General features: G+C 49.5%; 8 protein-coding genes across 8 annotated transcripts; 2 read left to right on the top strand and 6 right to left on the bottom strand.

Annotated features, from left to right (window-relative positions):
• Window positions 1-1,313: 1,313 nt before the first annotated feature.
• ASPVEDRAFT_48933 (uncharacterized protein) lies at window positions 1,314-2,124 on the bottom strand (the record flags this gene model as incomplete). Its single annotated transcript, XM_040814100.1, has 2 exons — window positions 1,314-1,738; window positions 1,890-2,124. The coding sequence occupies 2 exons, from the start codon at window positions 2,122-2,124 to the stop codon at window positions 1,314-1,316; spliced, it is 660 nt and encodes a 219-aa protein (XP_040662591.1).
• A 1,241-nt stretch (window positions 2,125-3,365) lies between these two features.
• Window positions 3,366-4,611, bottom strand: ASPVEDRAFT_122147 (putative transsulfuration enzyme family protein; the record flags this gene model as incomplete). The annotated part of the gene is made up of 2 exons (XM_040805954.1): window positions 3,366-4,403; window positions 4,456-4,611. 2 exons carry the CDS (start codon window positions 4,609-4,611, stop codon window positions 3,366-3,368), a joined length of 1,194 nt encoding a protein of 397 aa, XP_040662590.1.
• A 245-nt stretch (window positions 4,612-4,856) lies between these two features.
• On the bottom strand, window positions 4,857-6,893 carry ASPVEDRAFT_119114 (Zn(II)2Cys6 transcription factor domain-containing protein; the record flags this gene model as incomplete). The annotated part of the gene is made up of 3 exons (XM_040805670.1): window positions 4,857-5,472; window positions 5,575-5,889; window positions 5,959-6,893. 3 exons carry the CDS (start codon window positions 6,891-6,893, stop codon window positions 4,857-4,859), a joined length of 1,866 nt encoding a protein of 621 aa, XP_040662589.1.
• A 614-nt stretch (window positions 6,894-7,507) lies between these two features.
• ASPVEDRAFT_48930 (uncharacterized protein) lies at window positions 7,508-9,821 on the top strand (the record flags this gene model as incomplete). The annotated part of the gene is made up of 2 exons (XM_040814099.1): window positions 7,508-8,227; window positions 8,520-9,821. The coding sequence occupies 2 exons, from the start codon at window positions 7,508-7,510 to the stop codon at window positions 9,819-9,821; spliced, it is 2,022 nt and encodes a 673-aa protein (XP_040662588.1).
• Window positions 9,822-10,031: 210 nt separating this feature from the next.
• On the bottom strand, window positions 10,032-10,721 carry ASPVEDRAFT_78571 (uncharacterized protein; the record flags this gene model as incomplete). The annotated part of the gene is made up of 1 exon (XM_040816568.1): window positions 10,032-10,721. One exon carries the CDS (start codon window positions 10,719-10,721, stop codon window positions 10,032-10,034), a length of 690 nt encoding a protein of 229 aa, XP_040662587.1.
• A 609-nt stretch (window positions 10,722-11,330) lies between these two features.
• ASPVEDRAFT_48929 (uncharacterized protein) lies at window positions 11,331-12,031 on the top strand (the record flags this gene model as incomplete). Its single annotated transcript, XM_040814098.1, has 3 exons — window positions 11,331-11,663; window positions 11,857-11,954; window positions 12,010-12,031. 3 exons carry the CDS (start codon window positions 11,331-11,333, stop codon window positions 12,029-12,031), a joined length of 453 nt encoding a protein of 150 aa, XP_040662586.1.
• A 699-nt stretch (window positions 12,032-12,730) lies between these two features.
• On the bottom strand, window positions 12,731-12,949 carry ASPVEDRAFT_120326 (uncharacterized protein; the record flags this gene model as incomplete). Its single annotated transcript, XM_040805787.1, has 1 exon — window positions 12,731-12,949. One exon carries the CDS (start codon window positions 12,947-12,949, stop codon window positions 12,731-12,733), a length of 219 nt encoding a protein of 72 aa, XP_040662585.1.
• Window positions 12,950-15,767: 2,818 nt separating this feature from the next.
• On the bottom strand, window positions 15,768-17,843 carry ASPVEDRAFT_36208 (gamma-tubulin mipA). The gene is made up of 8 exons (XM_040811159.1): window positions 17,780-17,843; window positions 17,664-17,704; window positions 17,457-17,569; window positions 17,336-17,389; window positions 17,095-17,277; window positions 16,817-17,020; window positions 16,681-16,767; window positions 15,768-16,631 (listed from the first exon to the last, which is right to left on the bottom strand). Exons 1-8 carry the CDS (start codon window positions 17,785-17,787, stop codon window positions 15,957-15,959), a joined length of 1,365 nt encoding a protein of 454 aa, XP_040662584.1. The 5' UTR covers window positions 17,788-17,843; the 3' UTR covers window positions 15,768-15,956.
• Between the last annotated feature and the right edge of the window lie 44 nt (window positions 17,844-17,887).

The following is a 17,887-nucleotide window of genomic DNA, read 5'->3' as shown; positions in this document are numbered from 1 at the left end:
TATCAACAGTTCAGCACCCATTCCTTGTCCTGCCCAACCCTAACCGTTCTCTGCCCTATTGAGAATCAGGCCGGCCTGAAAATTCTTTACATCCGTCATCGTCGTCAAACGCACGCTGCAAGGGGAGACTGAATCAGGCCCATATCGAACAAGATTTATTCATAATAAATCTTGCGCCATTCACCCCCTTCCCCCCCTCCTCAGCAGCCACCGCAAGTCAACTCCGTCCTCTGAACCCCCTACCCCTGCGCAAGAACGGCACATAGTCACAGTCTCCCTGCAGTGTAATACTAATAATAACCGTAAAACCCAGATCTTATTCAACGCCCTTGCTTCTCTCGCGCGGTCTGCGGAGAAAATATTTACTTACCGTACTTCGTACACTGTAATCCGAGAGGAACCCGCGAACCATGGTTCAGCTCCCAACGGGAATAATCAAGTTCCAGAAGACTCGATGAACGGGCTCAGATCGATCCCCACCAGGACGTCTCGAGTCAACCATTCGCGTTCCTTCTCTCCTTGAGATCATGGATCATGATGTCAGATCTCATCGAGCTAAGCAGTTTGTGGTTCGGCGCTACCGAGTACCACAGGCGTCAACATCTCAACCATGGTTTGGGAGGCATTTGTCTCACCATCGAAGTTCGTTGCCCGACTACCAGCTTACTTAGCTGAGTGAAACACTGGCTCGTTCCAATATGAATCCCGTTCGTTCGATGATATTGACAAGGGTATCTGTTGGAATGGTTCCTGAGGCGAGTCACTCGTTCTTTCAGGCCTCCCTTTGTATCGTATTAAGAGTGGTGGTAGAGTTTGATACCTCAGCAGATTCAGCTGAGACTTTGGTCAAGGTTGCACGTGTTGGAGACGTTAACTCAGATTAACCGTTGGCTTTCAGCTCGAATTTTCTGATACTCGGGCCTGTCATCTACGATATCCGCTGGGGTTTTCTAGGTTACATTGTTTATTCAGAAGTACTGATACGGAGTCCAGCTACCTACGTAGTATATGCTATATATGGCCTATAACATCAGAGCCCCTACCTTCACTCCAGGCTCCCTATAACTATGCACATAAAGTGGAGTCAATCCCTTCCCGTCAACAAATTCCGAGATGGTAATCGTACAATGGCTCAAAACGCAAGCAAGAAAACAAAACAGAAAAAGAAAACAGGAAATGGCGTACCTCGAGTCCTGAACTAATCTTAATTCTTCCGAAAGATGATAGAGCTCAGAGTCGAAACCTTCTAGCACAGTAAAGACGTATCACAAGTAATTGTGCAGTAGCACTGACAGTGTCCCATGGCTCACTGTTTAATTCTCAACAGCGCCAGGAGAAATAGCGATGATGACAGCCAGCGCTGATACAATCAAAGCGCCAGCTACAAAAGCTATAAGGGCGATACTGCCGCGACTGGCCGGGAACTTGCCTCTGATAATCCAGTACTGGCTCTCAAAGTAGCGATGGAAGCCGACTAAGAGAATAAGTATCGCGACCCCAAGGAAAGTTGTGCCTAATGGCTTTCCTAAACTGCGAAGCCGCTCAGAGGTGTCTGATATCCTTATGATTGCGTGACCATTGTAGTCAGGTGGTAGTAGTGAGGATACACTCTCGGATGTAATCTCTACACTGTTTTGGCTTTGTGTTGAACTATTACTCAGGCGAAAGAGTTGCGTCACTGCGATCCCAATGGACGCAAATGCTAGCGAAGTTCGCAACCACGCGAGGAATGTTCGTTCTACAAATAAGTTCATTGTTAACACGTCCAGGTGTCATGGGAATGGCCAGGGAAGGCAAGTCGAATGAACAGTCAAAAAAAAAAGGGCTCGACGCACCTAAAGCAAGATGATCGCGAGCAACGCTCCCTTTATTCTCCAGCTCTAAACTACCGTATCTGTCCGCAATCCGAGAGTACCAGGGCGCTTTGGCTTCATCGGAACCCGCCAGTCCAGAGTTTTGTCGGCTTTGAGCCCTGGAGCCCTGGCGTGTCGGGAATTTACCAGGCCCCGCATCGGAGCCTCTCAGGACATTCTCGGTAGAGTTATACCGTCGCCGTTGCGAGCTGTTGTGGCTGACTATCGGAGTTACTTCGTCGACAGGCTGTGGGGGTTCCTGGCGAGGCATGGTCGCCTGATGCGGTGAGTCAGAATATGTTGGTGCGTTGAAATGGGGATGGAGGGGTGAAGATCGCTGCGTGGGAGGGTAAGCACCGACCTCCCTTGTGTGTTGTGTATTGAGATCAGACTGGTCCATGATGGCGTGCTCGCGGGAGAGCAGGGGCTTCCACCGCTGATGCGCAGAGTTCTAGGAGAAAAGGTGGGTAGCGGATGAAGTACCCCAGCTTTCGTGGTGGAGATTTGACCGCGACAGTTGCTAAGCACTGTTGATTGCATTCATTCTCAAGGGAGATTGCGCCGAGTAGCAGAAATGAAACGAGAGGCGCCCAGCTTCAGGTTGAATATTTGAGACGAAGAATTGCTCCCTGGCTTTCAATGAACTCCTCGGCGGGCCCTTGAAGGTTCTCTTCCTTCAGCCAGCGACAATCACGCGCCACTGCACGACGCTTGTGACCAACTACTTCGGGCTTAGTTCCACTGCTGCCCGTGAGATCGACCCGTTTCTGCCAGACGGGCTGCTTTCTAGGAAGGCGGTCAATGTACCACGTCTCCTTTGAAGGCTTGTTCCTCAGGTGCCGCATCAGAGTGAGCAACAACCACGGGTGGATCAGAGAGATCAGTGTTGCATCCCTCCTTGAGCAGATGGCAGAATCTTACGCTGCGACCTTTCCCCAAGGCTGATGCGCATCTGTGGTAGCGGACAGCACAGGGAATCTCAAATGCGCCGTCCATAATGCATCTATGCCACCCGTGGAAATGTTTATTTATACCCTTCTTACATATGTAGAATGCCATTTCGACGAAGCCGCTGGGAATTTTCTACCTGAAGATTCAACCCGGATTGGTGCTGGGGTTTGAAGGCGGGGTAAGCACCATACAGGTATGCACGAGATACGGTGAAGGTGTCTAGGCAAACTTGCAAAATGGGATTACAGGGCAAGATAGCCGAGGACAAGAATGGGGCCACTGTGAACAATAGATCTCAACTCCTCTACTGTTAGCTGGGGCGAAATATCTCCACCGCTAAAGATTCCAGGCTGGGACCCCGCATACACTGAAACACCACTTACTCAACAAAGTTGCAGCTCTTGCAGCTTAGCTTGGCCATAGCGACCTCAGATGGTTTGAAGCGAGTCATCCAGGCAGCCCCCATGTGCTAGCAAAAAGAAGTGGTGACAATATTGCACTCTGGCGGCCCTGAAACTAGGATAGATTGTGGTTTCGAGATATATATCAACTATCCTAAGATTATTGGTCTCGCTTCTCCACGAGCGACTTGAATCCTTGAAGCAAATCGTTCTTTAAGTCTTCCCAGCTTTCCAATCCAACACTAACCCTCAACAACTTTCTATCCACCCGAGAATCCGACAATGCGCGCCACTCGATAAGGGATTCAACACCACCCAGGCTTGTCGCATGCTGAAACAAAGCCAATTTACTTGGTAAAACCCGAGCGAAATCTTCACTCTGCAAGACAATCGAGAAGACTGGGCCAAAGCCATTGGGCATCTGCTCCCGTAGCCAAGGCTCGTCCTGAAGACTGGCATGGTGAATCTTCTGCAGAACGGTCTGTACAAGATGTTCCTCACTGTTGGGCTTCGGTGTAGCCGCAGTCAGAGCCTTGCGTAGCCACCCAACCAACTTCCCCGAGCTCTCGCTGGCTCGCTGCACTCGGACATCGAGGGTTCGTAAGCTACGAAGAGCAAGCCAGCTCTCCATGTTACCCATGACATTCCCTAGGGCCAACCGGTCCTCTATAAGCTTCTTCTGCCAATCCTTTCTCTTCACCGCAAGCACCCCACATAACAGATCACTGTGGCCACCGAAGTACTTAGATCCCGAATGCATCACAATATCAGCACCCCACAGGAAGGGGTCCTGCAGCGACGGGGGCGCAAAGGTGCTATCGACAATGAGATATGCTCCTTTTGAATGGGCCTTCTCAGCAAATTCCTTGATGCTGAATGCAGTTCCCAGTGGATTCACTGGGGTTTCGAGAATGATCACGTCGCCTTCTCCTAGGCTTTCCGCAGAACAGTCGAGGGGAAGCTTTTCTAGACCTGATAGACGGGATATAACCGAGATGACCTCATGGGTGCCATGGTACCCCTCTCCTACAGAGACGTGTCGAGGGTTCAATAAGATAAGTGCAGCATGCAGCGCAGCTAGACCAGTGGTGTAGCTCACGGCATGACCCTTTAGCAGCGACGAAAGCACAGCTTCGAATCGTGTGGCATTGGGCGCGAATTCTCGGGAATAGACGTAGTTCTTTCCGTCAAACTCTTCCTGTAGCATTGTCAACACAGAGCTCTCAGTAGGACAGAAATTCGGCACGCACCACAGGATCCTCAGATGGAATCAGGTTCTCAGGTTCTCTGGGGAATCTGAAAGTTGTAGATAAGTGGATTGGGGGCGCAACATCCGTCACCAAATTTAAGTAGTCGTCGGCGTGCAGGGCGTTTGTTGAGGGGTGGTGAACATTTGAGGGTGCCATTTCGAGCACAAAGATGAAGAGTAAAGTTGCTTTAAGTTGGAATGGTTGAAGACTTTTGAGTTGAACTTTCCACGATGTACTTGATTTATACGCCTTATAGACGGAGCTTAGGCCGCTCAACCGTGGAACCCCCGTGGAATTTCTTCAGTCAGCCCCACTTCTCGCAACTTCCCAAAATGGAAATCGACATCAGTCGAGCGCCCATGCCAATTGGATATATATTGCATCCATTTATTCATTAAAGATTACATGTCGGGCATGTAGGTATAGTATAAAGCCGGACTACTGAACGACATGGCCGCACTAGTAGTGGGATCGTTAAAGCCAAACCACTGCATCATCAACATCTGCGTCGCATCAATGGAACCCGGATTAAATCCATCGTTCCAGACGGGTGCTTCCGTATAGGGTGCTTCCGTATAGGGTGGCAAAGTCTGTTGCTGCTCTGGGGGTGGTTGCAACTTGGCGGATATATAAGCGTACAATGCCCTTGTGGCACGATAGAGTTTCCCAAACAAGTCTTCTGGGGAGGTCTCCCCTATCTCAACCGCAGCTCCTCTTATTCTTTCCGAAATTGAATCAACTACAGTGAGCACGTCAACTGTATTACTAACTTCGTCACGGTGATCTGCGGGGAGTGAAAGTCTTATTAAAACGGCGGTACACCGCACCGACTGTGCCCAGAAATGGAAAGGAAACCCGGCCCAATGCAAGGAAGTAAACCTGGAAAAGTTATCAAAAAAGGATCGCGTAGCCTGTAGGGTGTGATAGTGGCAATCCCGTTCATCGAGGGTAGATGATATGTTGAATGAAGGGGTGTATTCGGCATCCGCACTGACTGGGTGGATGGTTTCGTATATGCTAAGAGAGGTATAATAGAGCTGCGACAGGAGTATTTCTGTATAGACCACCTGTTAGTGGGCTTAGTCAACACAGGACTGGGAATAATCCAGTCACGAGAACTTGCCATTAGACTTGAGATGCGATGGTATCAAAGCCGTGATTTCATGTATCTTCCTTTGCAGGGCCTCAAGATACCACCTATTCAGCAGAGGCTCAGTTGAGTTGCTGGGCGCCAAGTTCGCAATCGTCTGATAGCGTTCCAATTGCCGCTGGTCCTTTTCCTCGTTGACCTGTTGAGCAAGAGCCTGGAGGCGTACCTGCAAGCAAAACAGTTCGTCGGTCACGCACTCCTTGGCTTTGCCTAAAGTGTCGAGATACTCTTCCATCTGAGGTGTCCAGCGCATAGGTTCCATTCGACGATAATGAGACGCCGTCCTGAAACACATTGGTAAAAGCAAAAGGTTAGTGTTCTGCTAGATCATGATTGGAAGAGTAAAAACACACAAAGAACTCAAAAAGAAACATCCCAAGATAGCTCTCTTGTTCTTTAGTTTTTCTTGAGCTGTCTCCTCAGGACTTTTCGAACGGCCCGGGCCTAGGCCTGCGCTCATTACTTCGCTGGGGAAAAGATATGACCCAATGGGTCCCGATGTATTCACACGAAGGTCGTACGCTACCGCCATTGCTATCTGCGTGAGACGAGAAGGACTCGAGATGGTGACTTTATTGATAAAGGTATCATAACCCCAACAGAGATATGTCAATACGCAAAGTAGCAAATCCAAGTTTGTGTCAATGCCTCCCCATGTTTTTTGGGTAACAATATATTTCAGCTCGTTTCCACGTACCCGCTTCTCCTGGGCCGATAGTGAGGTGACAGCCATAATGGCTTGGAATAATAGCGGTTTCTCCTCACAGAGTTTCTGTGCACTCAAATCTGGAGGCAGATCCACGAACGCAAGAAACGGCAGCATCCGTTCTCGGAAGATAGAAAGGCGTGTTTGCTCTTGATCGGGAGATAACTTCCAATCACTTGAAGTGGTTGTCGTCCGGTTAGATATCGGCAGTTCCCTCGTTTCATACAGCAGATCTTCGCCCTTCTGTCTCTCTTCAAGAAATTCGCGCAAGGCAGAGGGCGAAGCAGAATTCTCAACGACTTCATGTAAGAGCGTATTGAGATCGTCAACCTTGGCCTTGAGGTTTGCGATTGTTGCAGCCGCATCAGAAGGCTTCTGAGTAGATCGCTTGCGAAGAGATTCCGCCGAGGAGCATTCCTTGTTGAGTCGAATACATCTTTCGCAGCCATCAGCGTTGTTTTGCCTAACACACTTGGACTTGTTCTTGAAGCAGGGTAAACACGCCTGCCCGTATTGACTGGTACTTCTTTTTTTCCCCACTTTAGAAGTGGAGCCTGATAGATAGGAATTTCGAGTAGACATAATAATCCCAGCAGGTGATTTATGGGGAGAAGTGGGTGGGGAAATCTGCCGGATATCGACAACCCATACAGCTCATGAGGATAAAGCCATTGGATGGAACCGGTCAAGAACTCAAGGGCCCATCGCCTCTAGAACGAACACATGAGTCACATGACCAGATAGCGCGCAGTTTTCAACATTGGAGGCCTTTGAATTACGGGCCATGGGAGTAGTTAATGGCGTTGAGTTTGGGCTACTAACCCACCACTAAGTCACTGACAGACGACATATTTTTTACCAGCAGAAATGGTATGCCGCGAGATCTACCTTGGTGTTTTCCGGACCCGAAACCCGATTCTGGTGCCCTTGCCTCCAGGGCGGGGCTCGGAGACTGGACCGATGACTGACTGAGAGGGCCCCATTCCATTTGGAGAAGTTCGGCGACGAGTCGGTTTTCTCTGCCAATGGCAAAGGAGCGATTAAAAGCATCCAAATCCCGCCTGTGGTATCCATGCTATATGACTCCCCGCATCGTTTTATAAGAGGACCAGACGCGAATACTTCCAACTTTGCTCATCTTAAAACTCAAACAAGCGTCTAGAAGTGAAGCTACATAAAACAGATCTGGGCTCAAAATGTACCTACGAGCAGTCCACGCAGAGGGGCAAATCGCCATCCTCCACCAACTCATCCGCGACAACCCACTGGGAATTTTCACAACCGCTATCAAATCGCCTTCATACCCACTTCTCCAAAGCAGCCATATCCCATTCATACTAGATGTTCCAGAGACAACGGATGGCAGCCTCTCGAATGGAATACTACGCGGTCATATGGCAAAGCAGAACCCGCAGGCAAAGGCGCTGATGGAGGCATTGGCGGCGCAACAAGAGCAAGGCAATCCAAGTCTTGAGCTCCCAGACGAGGTCCTGGTCCTCTTTAATGGCCCACATCACCACTATGTGACTCCAAAGTTTTATACTGAGACCAAGCCCGCAACTGGCAAGGTCGTTCCCACCTGGAACTATACCGCTGCGCAGGTATATGGAAAAATCCGAATCTACTGTGACTCCAAGTCTGAGGAGACGTCGAACTATTTACAGAAGCAAGTTGAGGAACTATCGAACCAGTCGGAAACTTCAATTATGGGATATACCTCACCGTGGAAAGTATCCGATGCGCCGGTTAACCACGTCGACCTTCTGAAGAAGAACATTATCGGCATTGAGATTACGATCGATCGCCTACAGGGGAAGTTTAAGATGAGCCAAGAAATGGGCCAGGGTGACCGGGAGGGCGTCATCAATGGGTTTGAGAAACTGGGCACTGAAACTGGGAAGGGGATTGCGGATATGGTGAAGCTGAGGGCAGAAATGAAGGATCAGAAAAAGTGAAGATTTAGATGTTGATCCCACTCTTTTGTGTCACTACAGCATGTTAGCGCATAGAGATGACAGCCATGATATCCCAATACATTGGTCATTCTTATGACAGACTACTCTGTATCCAGCTTCGTTAATTGTAACGGAAATTATGGGGTCTTGAAGCCTTTGAGGACCCTCTTACTATATAAAGACGCTAACCGCTTTGGGGTCCCACCGTTGGTCTCGCCTGATTTGACATCATCCCGATAGCATTCACAGCCAGCTTCTGTCAACTTACAACAAAAAACAACTCAACTTTCTCAACATGGCCGAAGATCAAAAAAGATCCGCGAAGCCGAAGATTGACCTCTCACAAAAGCTATCGGAGCTCCGGGCAGCGAGAACAAAGTCCCAATCTTCTAGAGATCCAACCCCCGTCACCCCTCCCCTCCCAAACCCGCCAGACCTATCCTCCCACGAATACTCTGTCCCCGTTCGTCGAATCCTTTCTAAAAATGACCACGAAACATTCATCTCCTCTCCCACCTACACCCTTGTCCTCGCCTTCATCTTCGGTCTTTCTGACTCCGTGCGGGGTCGCGCAGCACCAGATGCCGAAGCCAACCTCCCCGCCAACATTTCCAAAATTCTCTCAGTAATAGACAACATCGACAAGCTCGTCCAAAAGCACCCAGGTATCGATCAGGGCGGTTCTCGATTTGGGAACCCCGCCTTCCGCGACCTGTTTGACGACGTTGCCACTCAGAGCACAGCATGGCATCGAGACATTCTCGGAATACAAAACGAGCCCGCTATTAACGAGATATCTACATACCTGATTCATTCGCTGGGGTCGCGGGACAGACTGGACTATGGCTCGGGGCACGAACTGAATTTCATGATGTGGCTGCTCTGTCTGCGACAGCTAGGTCTGTTCTCAAAGCCGGACTTTGAGTCGATCGTGTTCCGTGTCTATGTTCGGTATATGTGCCTTATGCGTGATGTCCAGTCGACGTATTATCTCGAACCCGCCGGGTCCCACGGCGTCTGGGGATTAGATGATTACCACTTCTTGCCGTTTTTGTTTGGCGCAGCACAGCTTGTTGGACACCCATATGTCACACCGCTGGCGATTCATAATACCGCTATTCTTGATGAAGAGGGTGATCGATATCTGTATCTCGACCAGGTACGATGGGTGGATAGCGTCAAGACAGTAAAAGGTCTACGGTGGCATAGTCCTATGCTGGATGACATCTCGGGCGCGAAGAATTGGACTAAGATCGAGAGCGGCATGAAGAAAATGTTCATCAAGGAAGTCATGGGGAAACTTCCTATCATGCAGCACTTTTTGTTTGGCAGTTTGCTTCCTGCTGAATCTGGTATGGGCGAACTCCCAGCTGGAGAAGAGGAAAGCGAACATACGCACGAGCATGAAGACGGGCATGTCCACGACCACAGTCAGCATTCAGATTGGTTCGGCGACTGTTGTGGAATCAAGGTACCGAGTACTATAGCCGCTGGGGCTGAGATGCGAAAACGGATGGGTGGGAGCTCGAGCCTACGCCCGATTCCGTTTGACTAGCTGGCTTACTTCTAAGTACATTCATGTGGAATGTTGAAATGGAACTGCATATACAGATACCAGAATGCTAAATGAATGATATAGATTTAATTTTGATGTCCTTACTGCCTTTTGGTTTCCCCTGGCAATAGTTGGTTATGATTCCAACAATCCCATTAAACCACAAATATCAAATATGGACAAAAGACGCTCAGAACAGAAGCCAAAAACTCATTTCCACTCATCTATACTAACCTCCATCGCCCAAACATTAATATTATTTCGCAACCTATCCCTAAGGATCTCTCTCGCCTCCTCAAGCACCATCTTTATGTCCGTGGACTGCTTCATGCCAATTTCAAAAACGAACCCCCTCCCACACTGCTCATCATCCGGCTTCTCCGTATATATTGTCGCCTTGGCATTCTCCATTTCCGCAAGCGCAACTCTGTACTTGAAAATCAACGAGTCACACTTCTCCTCAAGAGGGATAACCACGTACCACGTGAACTCGTCCGAGTAAAAGCGTTTAGGCGGCTTCTTGTACGGCTTCGGGGTGTCCAGCTCCTCTAGTTGTTTCTGTGTGAGTCTGCGCCCGTTAGTCGCCGTGGGCTTGTACTCCAAATGTGAACACGCAGAGCACTGATAGCAGCGCAGACCTGTTTGGAGTTCTGCGTTGAAGGGGTGTCTTGCTGTTGGACAGTCTAAGCCTGTGCTGCAGAGTGTACAGGCTATGCACTCGTATCTTGCTTGTTGCCCTGGAATCCATGAAGATTCTGGGGCTTGACGGTAGCTCATGTCAATTATAGTGGCTGGGTTGATATCTTCTGTTTCGTCGTTTGAATCTTGGTCTGACATTATCTGGTCGACCTCAATTTGACCAGTTTGGTAAGTAGGCTCGGTTGACTCGATTGGATCCATGTCGTTACTTTAAACTAAAGACGGCTCGATGGATACAAAGATGGGGCACACTGGTGCTTATACCCCGGAGTGCTACTTATACTGTACGGTTGCTCAATGGCTTTGTTCTGGGTACGTGAATACCTGAGTGGGTGAACTTATGTGATTTGTCTTCAATAAAGTGGCTTTGTGTAGATTGGTAGGGGGATTGTGGAGCTGTGAAGAGAGTCTATGCACATTCAGGACCACCATTGACTGAAAAAATATATAGAAGTGAATACATCCATGGTAAATTTATTCTTCTTCATTAATTGGACTCGACTATGAATCTCTAACCGTGCTACAACCAGAATCCTACCTAATGCAGACATAGCCCAAAATTTTCGGGCCAAGTTACAAATATCTCATAAGCAAAAGTCTGTAATTTCCTATCTATAAGTAAATCAAGCCCACAATTGAGCCTTTAAAAGCTCAAGACAGAAGCCTCCTCAACCCAGCAAGTATAAGTCACGTGATGTCCATAAAAGCAGCACCGCCGCCACTCCCATTCCGTCAAATCACCTCCGTCTCCTAACTAAGACCATACAAGTCACCTTCAAGAACCAAATACCAGACTATCGCCCATTTACAATGGATGAATACTCAGCCGGCGGCGGCGGGAAGCTCAAACTCAAGGGCGCCAAAGTCAGCGACGGCCGGGTAAAGAAGAAGAAGAGCAGCAAGAAGGGCTCTTCCGCCGCTACCGCTGCTGGCGCGGGCGGTGCCGAGAAGGAGGGAGAGAAGAGCAGCGAAGCTGCAGCTGCAGCTGCTGGGGAGGAGGGATCCTCTACGACTACTGGTGCTTTACCGGGCGAAGAAGGGGAGGAGGGTGATGGATCCTCGACTCCGCAGTCGCAGTCGCAGTCGCATGCGCCTGCGAAGACGGAAGCCGAGAAGAGGCATGAGGAAATGAGGAAGAAGCGGGTATGTTGCACTGACTCTACTCTACTTCCCACCTCCCGTATTTCGTTTCGTTTCTTTTTAGATGTACTTTTGTTCAATGTTTTTAAATATTATTTCCGTATCGTGTTCCTTCTTTTGTTTCTAGTGTCAGGCCGTTCTCCAATCTTCAATTTCCCGGATATGGCGACACACATCCATGCTGATACACCGATAGGTACTAGAGCGACTGAAGCGCGAGGGCATCAAGACCCATAAGGAGCGGGTCGAGGAACTGAATAAGTACTTGAGCAGATTGAGCGAACACCACGATATGTATGTCTTTACTTCTATTTTCTCGAAGGGCATGATGCTTATTGTTCACTTACAGGCCCAAGATTGGACCCGGCTAAAGCACGATCAACTTTACTATTTACGTTTCAGCTTCAACTTGGAATTCGACTTCAGCTTAGCTGGCTCTGCCCTGAACCTGCTCATTTGGGGAATGGGAATGGTGCTCGGTCTCAGATTGAGCTTTGGCCTGCTAGGATGGTCCCGGCTACGTTGTGCACGCTTACTGGTTCCGAAAACACACCATCTTCGACGTCAACTTTGCTCCTAGAATATGGAAAGATGATAGGTTCAAAAGTATGCATATGTACCTATACCCGCTTGGCTATGTGACACGCCAATGGACACGATGATAGTCCAAAAATGGGACCAAGATTCTGCTCCAAGTGGATGGATGAATAATATCTTGCCATCAAGTAGCCATCAACTGAAAGGTCAATGACTATCGCAATCCCAAGACTATACAAGAAAGGAATCAAAAGAGGTCAACTCCACAGTAGTCTAACGCCACGCGTATGATGCGGAAAATAGGAAAATAGAGAAATGTATGCCCCAACCCAGAAGTGAAGATGCTCAACGACGACAAATAGAAAGCAGAACCAGAAAAGAAAAAAAAATCCACATCCAACGGGGAATGCTGTATATCCCTTGCCGCAGCCGCCGGCATATCCGAAATCGCTCAAAACGAGAATAGGATCGAAAACGGATCGCAGGTCGATAGACCGTGGAAAGTAGGAAGGTAGTGAGAGGTGACCCCCTATCTATACCCCCTTAATGACTTGAGTCCGCTCATTGTTGAGTTTGTCGGCATTCCGGGCATGGGATTCCTTCTTGCAGTCCTCAAGGCCGGTGCATGAGTGAGCTTCCAGCATCCGGTGCTTGGAGCAGAAGTGGCCATTGCAGAAACTGCAGTCGCCAACGATGCGTTGGGCAGCTTCCTTGCACTCCTTGAAATTGCAACGAGGCTTGCGCGGAGCCATGCTGGGTGGTTGTGGCGAGAGAGGTGGAGGAGAAAGGCTGCGGATAAGGAGGCGACGCCGAAGTCGGGACTCGGTGCGGAGATGACGCTGTCGGTTGTCGGAGCGGTTGGTGAAGGATTTAGTAGAGTTGTGTGAAATGAAACCGCTCAACGATGCCGGGAATGAGCGAGATAAGTAGATAAATGGGATTATAAGGTCGTCAGATGTGAGGATGTGAGGATGACGTGGTAAGAGTAGAAGGTCGGTCACAAGAGCGAGCTGGGAGAGGCGAGGGAGATAAGGAGGGCAGATAAGGACGGGGGCGCAGTGATGGGTGAAGAGGGAGGATGGCGGTATATATAAGGCGTGGGTGGACTAGGTTCTGGAACCGGGACGCAAACCAAGAAGCACAAATTGGAACAAAGAGTGGAAAAGGAAGCGAAGGGACGGCAGCGTGGCGGCGACAGCAGCGCAAAGTCAATTTATACGGAATCGCCTCATGGATGCCCGGCTGAGTCAAAGGCGATCGCCGCAGTCGGGTCACTGTTGCAGTTGACATTATTAGCCACTGGTCAAACAGCCTACTGCCTACGGAGTCACTAGTCGTGGTCAACCACGCCTGGTGGAGCACTGGAAGCTTCCAGGACTCGCCTGAACGCTTCATCTGGCGGTACTGAAATATTCGCTGCTTTATTAATCACTGACCCAGACTCTCGCATTCCGGATTCCGATTAGCAGTGCAAGTTGTAACAATGATGGCAACCTTGGAAGGCCGACTCTTCCACCTTACTAAGTTACGCCCCGAGTTCTTTCACTGACCGACAGAGTTGCGAGTGAGTGGTGGTGCCTTAGTATACCTCGAGTCGTGGTCCATACGTGTCTTATCCACGCACTTTATGGCGTCATGCTGCCACCACGACTTCTGACTGAATGATGTCGCAAGTGACGATATCACAAGAACCTAGAGCGCATACGGAGAAATTGGATGAGCCGGGTTGCGTGTTTGCGGTTGCCATCTGCACCGAATTCGCAGCCCAACCGCTGCAATGCACCAACCCTGCGGCTTCTTCTCTACTAGTCGCGCAATAGTATCCCCAGTAGTAATCCAATCCAGGTATTCAGGTCGCAGCCAAGCCAATGTCTGTGCAATGTGCACCTGGTCTCTCCCTCCCCGCAATAACTCAAAGCCTGGAGCCAGGCAATAACCCAGCTACCATATGAAAAAAAAAAAAAAGGATTACTGAGAGAAACAGGTGACTTGGGGCGCAGGAGGCCATCGAATCTTAATCTCCTGGCTGGGGGAGTCACATGAGAGCCTGTTGGCTCCTAGCTATGAAATTCACTCTCAAGCGCCATCAGCTGAGTGAATAAGAGACTCAAGGGTCATGGACTCACGGAGCGTCACATTGGCCTCCTCAGATACCTCAGCTGTACAGTACCTTTTTCCCATCGTGGTGCCGAGTACAAGGGGGGGCACCGGATGGGAGACGGAGGTCGCACACCACGTCCAACGCACAGCGTGCAGATCGGGCCATCTGTTGTCTGTGCTGGCTGCAGACTCTGACTAGTTGAGCCGGTTTCCGTTTCCCAGCAATAGCATTATTGAAGGTTGCGGCCTCGATTAGGGAGTTCTACACCGTATCGCTCCATGCCTCCAACTCCAATTCCGTCGACGAGATCGGCGAGCGGTCGATAAGTGCCGGATGTCCTTCGGAGTTCGTACTGCAATCAGGAACAGAAAGGGCAGACGAACCCTGGTAGAAATTAACTAGTCGAACTCCAACTCTCAGCGCCACTGGGAACATGCAGCATTTCTTATTTGGAGATAATGGATAATTCTTCAGAGGTTATCTACTTGGACATGGCACTAGACCTAACCGGGTAATCCCGATTTTTGGCATTGCTGCACCCTTTGCACCACTCACTCACGTCCACCTCGCAGAGTCGCAGTCCTCTGGCGATCGACTCCCTTCCTGCACCATCTCCACATCCCCGCCGAGATGCACGAAAGCCAGGTTCTGTTTAAACTCACAATGGCCAACCAAGATGTCGAGAAGGGCGACTCGTTCAACAGTGTTCTGTTTCCAAGGGCCAATGAGCGCTGCCGAGCCTGCGAGTTCCACGGTCTGAGAGATTATTCTCAGGGTGAATACTTCTAGATTCACGGACCCATCGCTTATACGTCTTACTATCTACGGCGACTCCTGAGCGGTTAACTGACTGACAACTCATGGGAGAGGTACGGTAACAGTCTTTGGTTGTTGTTGAGTGTGGGGAAACATTAACTGTACCACGACTCCCCCCTACCACTACCACCGAGACTCTTGAGCTCCCTGCACCACTCCTTGCAGCGGATGATTTCCTGCAACAAGCTTGGTTCCTCCCCCTGCTACGGCCCTTGGCACTTTGCAAGATGGCAAGATTCATGCCAATTCCCCTTAATTCGAGTTATGTCTTTGGCATGCGTAGGCAAGGAATGGTGGATAAAGTCACAAATATCGGATACTTGGAGTATGAAAATAGAATGTAGCATGTACTGAAAAGCTATAACACCGGACCTTGCACGATTGTTGTCGTTTCTTTTTCTGGAGATAGGGGATGCAACGCCACGGGTCTGAAAGTGAAACATGGTCTCGAAGTCGAGGCGAAGCGCCGCGTCTTTGAGGTCGACCAACTTTATCCCAACTACGCCTTCAATTGGACAGGATATCACAAGCAACAATGGATTGGCGCTTCGGCAACGAATTGGGATTAAAATAGCTACAGTCCATCTTGGGACGAGGTAACCAACCGCAATATTATTGGCAAGATTACTGGACAGTCGACACTGACCAACATGAGTTTCGAATTTTTTTCATTTCCCCCTAATCAGGTACCTAGGTAATTTCCGCGCCAAATATAGAATTAAACATAACAGGCACGCATTGACGTTAGAAAATAAAATGAAAACGCCTTTTCCGTCTCAGGAAACGCCAGGTCATAAGATAAAACAAAGTGAACATCAAAAGAGAAGCAAACGCGTTGCCTCTCATACTCCGAGCTCCTCCTTACCCGCGTCTGGGTCTAGGTAATTTTCCCTCTCTGCCGCTTCGTATTCGCCAACAAGATCCATCACCACAGCCCGGGCTTCGTCGAATTCGTCGAGACCATCTTGGAATGGAGCCTCTTTCTTATATTGTTCCAAGAAAGCGTTGCGTTTTCGTAGGCGGTCATATTGTTGGACGATTCGTTTGAACAATGTGGCTACCGATGTGTGGTTCGCAAGCATTAGACCACTGACTCGGTGTGTGTTCTGGATGTATGGCGATTTCTTCGTAAGAGCAACCTGGATGCTAGCGGGACCCCAGGGGATGAAAGACGCCAGGCGTCGCTCACGGATACGTAGTAGCGATTTATGCACATCTGTTGGGTCCGCTTCTCCCTGGATGATGTTAAGGATACTGATATAGCAGCTGGACTTGCTGGGGTTGATCGAAACCATTCGGTTCTTTGGCTGTAGAAGACGACGCATGACATCTAGGACTGTTGTTTTCCGGACTGTCTTGGCTTGGTCGATATTATCTCCTGTAAATGGCGTGTATGAGGTAAGTAGGAAGTGGCTGCGTGGCGTAGGGATGAGAGAGGCGATGATCCCGACAAGGTCATTGTGCATATAGCCTGGGTATCTGAGGGGGGTTGTGGAAGCGGACATAACAGTAGACACCTAAAATGTTAGCACGGGTCTTCAACGGCTGCATATGGACTGAACATACGAGTTGGTTGGTCTGTTGGAACGAGGGTTCTTGCACGTGCAATCTGTCGGCGACGATTCGTGAGAGTGCAGCGTTATCCAATACAACCTGAGAAGCAATTTAGCACACGCAGCAACCGAAGATAATATAGTCTTACAACAGAGTCGGCATTCTGCGTCAGTCGTCGCATGGCGAGGAGACTGTTATACGGGTTGACCACGACATCTGCAGCCTGTGTATCGGGGAAGACGGAGTATGTTTGGATTAATTTCTTTGGGAATCGGTCGTTCATGCGCTCTAGGATGAAGCTCCCCAGTCCAGAACCAGTTCCTCCTGCGATCGAGTGTAGAAACATGAAACCCTATCTCAATGTCAAATTAAATTTTCTGTGTCTCGGGTTGACGGATCTGGTGTAGTCCTGTCGCGGCGCCTTACCTCTAGAGAGTCACTCCCATCCGCTTCCCGATCAATCATGTCGAATACCTCCTCCTGGACGACCTCTCCAGCGGCATATCCAGCACCCCAGTTATTTCCAGCACCAATACCCTGTTGCCCGATAAAGAAGTTTTCCGGGTTGTAGATGTTCTTGTATGGGCCAGATTGAATGCCGTGCAAAACCTATCAAAAACGTTTCAGCTCGTTGTCCGCAAAGCTCCTCCACAGATGGGTATCCTACCCTTGGTTCTAAGTCTAGTAGGATTGCTCGGGGAATGTATCGCGTATCATCACTCTAGAAAACAACCCATTAGTGACTGCTGCGAAATGTTCCCGATTCAGGGACACTGCAGCCTACACACCTGGTAGAAGAAGACATCCTTGCGATCGCCGCCTTCTGTCGCAAACTCCTCCAGATTTCCATCTTGACTTATCCCATGCTCAAGGCATAGCTGTTGCCAGAATTGACTCCCGACTGCAGAAATATCCGTCAGTATGCTGCCCGGAAACGGCGTGAATGGGCTAGGTTGTCTGCTGGGGGAGAGGGGTCTCGATCGTGGGTTTCGTACCGTTGTTGCCGCACTGGCCGGCTTGGATTGTGATGATCTCTCTGTGAAGTTGTTAAAACGATTCGAAACAATCAAAAGTTGAATGGATTTCTAAAGCAGAAGCTGGAATGGCATACCTGGGCATCTTTTTTCCTGTTTAACCCGGAGAAGTCGAGGTGATAATCTACGCGTAGCGCGTCCCTTGGGGGAGTTTGATCGGAGTGGGGCCTTCAGACCGCAAGTGA

This window comes from Aspergillus versicolor (assembly GCF_001890125.1).
Source record: "Aspergillus versicolor CBS 583.65 unplaced genomic scaffold ASPVEscaffold_1, whole genome shotgun sequence".
Taxonomy (NCBI): domain Eukaryota; kingdom Fungi; phylum Ascomycota; class Eurotiomycetes; order Eurotiales; family Aspergillaceae; genus Aspergillus; species Aspergillus versicolor.
Note: the sequence above shows the minus strand (reverse complement) of the source record. Positions and strands in the feature narration are given on the sequence as shown.

What these genes read in the sequence shown, in the direction of transcription:
- ASPVEDRAFT_36208 (XM_040811159.1), bottom strand. An exon ending in AGGATGTCTTCTTCTACCAG is followed by an intron (nt 17,390 to 17,456) that starts GTGTGTAGGCTG and finishes GTTGTTTTCTAG; the next exon opens with AGTGATGATACGCGATACAT. An exon ending in ATGGGAGTGACTCTCTAGAG is followed by an intron (nt 17,021 to 17,094) that starts GTAAGGCGCCGC and finishes ACATTGAGATAG; the next exon opens with GGTTTCATGTTTCTACACTC.